The following is a 7,541-nucleotide window of genomic DNA, read 5'->3' on the forward strand; positions in this document are numbered from 1 at the left end:
AATTCAACCGTTTATCTTTTCCAGTGATGACGACATGGATGTCTCATGGTATGTGGTAAGGTATGCAAAATGAGTCAACTTTGAGTACCTTTATCTCCTGAATGTTTTGGCATTCAGGTCCAAAAAGTCCCTTTCTGACCGCTTCTACCATGGACAAACATGTATGAAAAGTTTTGTTAAATCAAGGGATGCTGTCAAAGTGACCGAATTCAAATGGATTTACCCAGGAGAAATGCCAAGACACATGATGGATTCAGTTGGCTATTGCTATTGGGTTTGCCAAGCCGCCATTTCTGTACTGCTGTCAAGAAACAATGTGGTGACACTCGAAACAGCCACATGTCTTGAATTGTACAAGCATGCCAACGCTTGTATATTTCTTCTGCAGGTGAGCAAAACGCTGCTTAATCATTGCAAGCACTAATGTAAAACGTAACTGCATTTTCAATGCTAACTCTGCAAACTAAACGTTCGACAACCTTGCAAGTTGTTAGTACCAATATTACAGTCATGGTCGGAATGCAAACACATTAGATTTCAGACGAACGCCTACGTGTGGAAAATGTTATAATTATATGCCGTGCAGGACAAGCACACGTTGCATGGTATAATATTTCCAGAAATGACATGGCTACAAAAAAAAACGTTTTATTTATAATACTTGAATTGACAAAATACCTCGAACACGTCCATGTGTTTACACACACTGCGCAACTGTGGAAGTGCTTCTATTTCTTTGGTGCATCCATTGGTCGGGAAACAAATAATGAGTGTATATCGCCTACTACCGTGTTGGAGTGTGAGGTGGTTCCAACATGAGGACCCTTACGCACTACTCCAGAATCACGACCGGTTTCTTGGAGATGGTCATATTTCAGAAATACTGAACATCCTCCCAATTTCGCTAAAGTTCCCTAGGCTACTTGGTGGTGAAAAATGCCATATCATTCCAAAACTGTAGCCTAAACCACCATTGGAGAAATGAAGACATATCATCACTTGTTGAGTTGGCCTATACGAAATGCTTGGTCATTGATGACGGTTAATGTGCAATTAAGAAATAGATTGAATAATAGTGGTGGAAATCTACTGCTGTTGTGTTTAATATGACAGAGATGAATAAAACAATCATAGCATCCACACGTCATTGGTAGTTTCAACTACCGTTTATGTTATCAAATGGCCACAAGACACAAATAAAACAATATATCAAGGAAAAATCTTATGAAAGCGTATGATTGTAATTAATATTACAATTTTAATAAATATTTATCATAGGATAACGGCTATTAGTGGTAGTGATGGGCATATTACCGCACAAGTCTAGTCTTGCGAAGGTAGCCTATAATTTCCGTTTTTCTTGTCAAAGTAGGCCTAATTCGCACAACAATTACATTGTTAAGAAACATATATAGCCTAAGGATATTGTTCGTTTAAACATTGCAAGTATCAAGAAAACTTTTTTGCCGTTTTTGTTGCAGCAATTTACCATTTCAGTCGTCATAGATGAACGAATTATACACATTTTATTCAAAATAGATGGAGGCTAAATACTGAACCTTGAAATTAGAAGTTGTTCTCACATTTCAAATGAAGAGAAAATGAGGAGAAAATGTAGACCTACATTGGTTCCTGTCAAGTCAATTTTCCCTTTCAATCTTGATGTTCACCGTGTGGTGTAATACGTGTAATCAGTGTTCATTGACCGAGACAAAAGCATTTCAACAGAAGTTTAAATTATAATGTTTATTTACTGAGCTCAGTTTTTACAGGTATGAGAGAATAATTAAAATAAGACCATGTATGTACACAGTACAGATACAGAGATATTTAATAAATATCAATATTCCTGCGCCTTCTTCCATCAGAGTTGCAGGACACGTGAACACTATTATTTACAATGATATTATTTATATTTCTTGAAAATAAAATCATTTTTTTTAATCATACAAATATCCCATTTGTAATTGGTCTGAAGGCCTCATAGTAAAAAAGTACATTGTTTATGCACATTTGTTTTCTAAAGTAATTTTTCACTCCATGAAAATAAACCGGATTTACAGAGCTTGCAACTGGAAAGAAATGCGGCAAATGTACACATGTATAATTCTGTTGGTCATGATTTTCCATAATTGTATGCACGGACAATTGAATGTGAAAATTCGTCAATATTGAACAAATGACAGACATTTTACAGTTCAAGTATGCTTTTCGATAGCTCAAAATAGGCCTAGTTGGTATTTTAAGGCACGTTCAATAAGGCTGTTTTAAGTACTTTTTCGTTGCATGGCGCACAGGGCTATATATTACGCACGAGGATATTGACGTTGTCTAGGCCTGTTATTAATTACAAACTTAATGTTAATGCCCCCATTTGTATAATCGAAGTGGATACAAAAATGTGTAGGTCTAGTGATCAATTACACACGCTGTTAGTTGCAAGTGGCAAACGGGTTGTGTTTTTATGCCTCGCGTGCATTGACACCTTGGCCATTGATAACTGCTCAACTATCAGAAATCGCTATCAGAAATATACAAAATAAGGCTTATAGGCCTTTGATATAAAATTATCTTGCAATCACCATCTTGCAATCAACAATGTGGCCAACATTTGGCTAAGAATATCTAGGCATGAGAACATGTCCCACAAGTATTGGCCTGTTTGACTTTAATGAGCGTATACAACATATATCTAAAAATGATCTCTGTCACGTAGACAAATATAGGCCTTATAGGCCTTCTGGGAAATTATGGCTTTCTGGAAAAATGTATCCATGTTCCAGACAGGGGGTAAAGTTAAGTGTTGCAACCATGTTTGAAAACATATACAATGACATATGATTTCATCTCAAACGTAAATGCACAATCTAAGTCAAGACAAATAATACATTCCATAGGTGACAGGTCCACCGAAGAGTCCCGGAACAGGTAAAGTGGGCCTGGGGTAGGCGTTAGAATGTCCATAGAGAGATGGAGAGCCCATGTGCGCTCCCAGGGGGAATGGCAGAGCAAAGGCAGGTAGCATGGGTTTCGACGCCAGTTTGTACTTTTCCAACTCGGCCTCCTGAAGTCTCTTGGCTTTAGCCCTTCTGTTTTGGAACCAGATTTTGACCTGGGTCTCGGTCAAATTGAGGGAGTTGGAGAATTCGGCTCGCTCTGCAATGGAGAGGTACTGCTTTTGTCGGAACTTCCTTTCCAGAGCGAGCAGCTGGGAGGTAGTGAAAGGCGTTCGAGGTTTTCGGTTGTTTTTATGTTTCCTTAAAGGACATGGAGGTGGACTTAAGCTTCCTGGGGGGACAAATAAATTAAAAAGTATTGTTATTAAATGAAAAACTCAAGGACTGCTGACCCTTTAAAACAACACATTTCACTGCGCCTATGTGACAATAAAACATGTTTTTTTCTTCACAATTAGTCTCACCAAACAACGTATACATTTTAAGGACATTGCCATAAGGTTTATTCCTGCACCGTGGCTTTTAATGGATAGGCCTACCAATTTCCCAATTCTAAAAATAGGCCTATGACAAACTTCTAATGGTGCAGAGTTTAGACCTATCAGGCTACTCTGAAATTACATTGTATTATTAGACTGATATAGGGACATTTCGAGGCAAATTCTAGAGATTTTTGGATAGACAGGCACGACCACACTGATGACAACATATGTGATCTACTATGTGAGGTAATAACGATCTAATACATCAATAATAAGACTAATAATAGAGAAACTCTACTGCTATATATTATTAGTATAATAGACAAACAATAGGGAATAGTTGGCCTAATTAGCAGGGACTTACGGGGGGGAGTCGAGAAAGATGAAGTCTGGAACCAAGTGCTCTGGTCTTTCTCACAAAAATCTTGATTGTCGTCATTCTGACAGTCCGACACGCTCTGCGAGCTTTCTGGGGAAACTTTCCTCTCAACGTAAAAAGTCCTTGGAGAAAACTGTTCGGTGATCTGCACCACCGCCGCCACAGGCTTCGGTTGAACGAGACCCGAATCCGAAGAGGGAGAAGAATAGTAAGTCCTGCAGGTTGTTTTCTTGGAAATCAATGATTCGACGCTGAATGGAAGACTGCTCGTCTTACTTTTGTATCCTTTGTCGGTTGTCATATCTTTGGGTTGAAGTTCCTCACACTCCGTATCCGACTGTTCTTTCTGGTGGAGTTTAATCTCGTGGGACGGAGACCCCGGTAGGCCAACGGGATTCATCTCAAAGGGGTACGGGGCCATACACATCCGCCTGGCCAGCTCAGGAAAATCGAATCGCTTGCGAGAGTATAGCGTCTGGTGCTGTCCTCGCTGTCAGAATATTGCCCAGTAGCTCAACTCACTAGATGGGGTCGTCTATAAAAGGGCAGTACGTGTTCCCCTCTCCGCGCCGTCCAATCATCGTCTCAACTCGGCCTCGTGACGTACCCAGCTCTCCTTTCCTCCGTCCCCATTGGCCCTCTGCCTTCCAAGAGACATCAAGAGGGCCTTTGAAAGCAACAAGAAGTTTTAATCATACAGACCCCGTGCGGAGCTGGTGCATTGATAGCTCAAGGGTTTTTTTGTCTCCGCGGAACACAAAGTAGACCAATTTTAGCGCAATTAACCAGTGGGGAGGCCTCATGAGTATTTACATCCATTAGTTGAGCACTTATTGGAACCTTTAATTTAATTAATTTCGCACCCGAGAACGTTGTGATAAGATACAGAAGAATGCAAGGTTATAAAGGAATCCTTCTAAAGAATTAAATAGGCTCAAATAAAATAGGAGAAATGACAAAAAATAAGGAAATACACAAATATACAAATAAATTGAAACTCATTCAGATATAAAAAATCATATAAACATTTATGAACAGACATAATGGAGAAATAAATCGATTTGCTATGACTGTTTGTCACACAGCATTACGCCAATTTAAAGGCTGTCATGGACTTTTTTAAAAGTTTACAATAGGCTCGGTTGAGAAGCAACAGGCGTTTTTTCTTCGGGTCAAACGATTTAATAAGCCAGACAAGTTGTGTTGTGGAAGGCGCCAGCCTCGGCGGGATCAAAAAGGAAGCTACCTCGGGGAGAAAAGGGAACGGTTAACTCCACTTAACCAGTTGTCCTCAAAATATTTTTCATAGTCCAGTGCATAGCTGCAGGAAGGAGGCACAACCACTGACATTAAAGACGGTTTCATTTCTTGGAAGAAGAGAACAAACAACTTGATCGGGTGATAAGAGGGGCAGTATTTCAAAAATGTTTTTGAAAATGATCATATTCCCACAGAAAGAATACACATCGAGCAGCATTGAAATTAAAATAGTCAAATGAACATTGAGGAATTAAAAACAAAAATACAAACGTTGGAATATTTGGCATTTGCCATCAAATACCTCCCACAAAGTAAAAGAAAAAACATACATTTTAAAGACACAATCAACAGCTTTTTAAAAATACTTTAAATATTAGAAAAAACAAAACATTTACTTGACAGTTTGGAATATCTGTGTAGTCCTGGCCTGATTTCATATTTGTAGACCTAGTTGTTTCTTATCACAAAACATTATTTCGTAGCACTTTAAAGTGGCAGCATAGGCCTGATGTGACCACATATTATTTGAACATTAATGCCTTTGATTGAAGTGCCACCAGTACGCAAAATAAGCTCTTAAAGTTTTGTCTCTAATTTCCTTCAGGGGCGTTGTAACATAATGATTCTCTCAGACATTCTCCTTCGCTAAAATCATCACTTCGCCCCAGTGTCATTGACTTCAACTATCTTTCATGACGTGTATCATCCCAAAGCATCACCCTTCTGCACTCCCAACATGATACCACAGTAAATAACACCATATAATCCAAGATGGCCTCCCTGGCATTGCCAACCCCACCTATCTCAGGACCCCACTGAAAGCCTGTTTGACTTCCAACAGTCATCAGCAGGATCAAATACACAATTAAGACTTGGTTAAGTGCAAAATGGCCACCTAGTAGGCAACAAGTGGGGGGTTTGTCTTAATTGAATTGCCTTAGCCCAATCACTCTTAGGTTAATATTCTGGCAAGGAAGACACTTAGAGAGACCGAGAGAGTGCATGGTCACTCCAATACACTGTAGACCCACTCAGCCCTCTCTGGATTGTCTTTTTGTTACTCTTCACACTTCAATTTACAGTTTAGTTGGATTAAAGGGTGAATAATTCATTATTTGAATCTGGCCACTCATGAGAAGGCACTTGTGATTGGTTCACATTACTTGACCGTCAGTTATATTTGGTTTATGACCTTATGTGTCCTTAACTACTTAAAGATGCACTCTCAAACTTTTTAATTTCAGCCACTAGTTTTGAAAGTGGTGCTCATGAGCCAAAAGTGGTCCCCATTTTTTTGTGTCTCACATCATCCAATAATGTACTACCTCATCCATTTAGTGTGATATGTTATGAAATTAGCCATTTTTATGATATATCATACGATTTTTGCAATTTGTGTGATATGTTTACAAATCCAATTAGTGCAATATGATTTGAATTTATTGTGCTTAAGATCCCGGAGTGCATCTTTAAGTCACACTATGAATGAACTTATGTCACACATTAAGTGTAATTGGTTCACGTCATTTGACAAGTCATATTTGGTTTATGACTTTATATGATTTATGTCAAACCACATGACTGTTATGGTTGGACAACTTACCAAACTGATGTAGTTCTGTGGGCAATCAAGCTTTTTCTCAAAGCTACACAAGGACAGGAAAAGTTGATTGGTTAACTCAGCGAAAGGATGTTGTTTCGAGCAGCACTGCAGATATTGCGATGAGCGAGATGCACAACTTCGCTTTCACACAAGGGTTCTTTGTAAGGATAAGTGTTCTACCTAGAACCTTTAACATTCTAAGGAAGAAAGGATTCTTTGATGATTCTTTGGAAGGCAAGAAGGATTTTTTGGAAGGCAAGAAGGGTTCTACATAGAACCATATATAATTTTTCCCAGCATGCTCTATTGCAGGGAGATTTTCAGAATTGTTTGTTTTACTGTAATATGTGTTTTTGCAAGTACATTGATTGGTTGATTAATTTTATGCTACACAACAATAAATATAGTTTTCTAAACATCCAATTTGCACCCGTTACTGAGATGGTTGTTCCAGTTTAAATGATTGAGGTCGTCTCAGTATTCACAATCTTCCCTACCCTATCAGTCATTCTGAATGCAGGTTGCAGGTGATTAACAATTCCACTTGTTGGATATCATAACTCTGTCTGGATTCCAATAGGAATTACACATCACTTTGCAAGCCAGCATAATGTGACTTGAAGGCCTGATGTGGCCTGTAAACCAGGAGATTCCTAACACCAATGTGCTTGGGTGTAACTAGGCCCTCAAAGAAAGGCCTTATGATATATGTAATGTATTGTCATAAATAATACAATTTTACGTCCGGTGGAACCGTTCATAGAGGGTTCTAGAAAGAACCGTCCAACAATAAACAGGTTCTCGATAGAACCCTTCATAGAGGGTTGTAGGTAGAACCGTATACAGGGGGTTCTTTGAAG

General features: G+C 38.9%; 1 protein-coding gene across 1 annotated transcript; it reads right to left on the reverse strand.

Moving 5' to 3' along the window:
• Nucleotides 1–1,678: 1,678 nt before the first annotated feature.
• Nucleotides 1,679–4,346, reverse strand: LOC112264004 (homeobox protein MSH-C). Its single transcript, XM_024440620.2, has 2 exons — nt 3,804–4,346; nt 1,679–3,288 (listed from the first exon to the last, which is right to left on the reverse strand). Exons 1-2 carry the CDS (start codon nt 4,243–4,245, stop codon nt 2,873–2,875), a joined length of 858 nt encoding a protein of 285 aa, XP_024296388.1. The 5' UTR covers nt 4,246–4,346; the 3' UTR covers nt 1,679–2,872.
• Between the last annotated feature and the right edge of the window lie 3,195 nt (nt 4,347–7,541).

The sequence above is a fragment of the Oncorhynchus tshawytscha genome, linkage group LG02 (assembly GCF_018296145.1).
Source record: "Oncorhynchus tshawytscha isolate Ot180627B linkage group LG02, Otsh_v2.0, whole genome shotgun sequence".
Taxonomy (NCBI): Eukaryota; Metazoa; Chordata; class Actinopteri; order Salmoniformes; family Salmonidae; genus Oncorhynchus; species Oncorhynchus tshawytscha.

Excerpts from the sequence above, each read along its gene's own strand:
- LOC112264004 (XM_024440620.2), bottom strand. The coding sequence starts at position 4,245 with ATGTGTATGGCCCCGTACCCCTTTGAGATGAATCCCGTTGGCCTACCG. Across the intron at positions 3,289-3,803 it reads ATCTTTCTCGACTCCCCCCC|GAAGCTTAAGTCCACCTCCA; the intron begins GTAAGTCCCTGC and ends TTGTCCCCCCAG.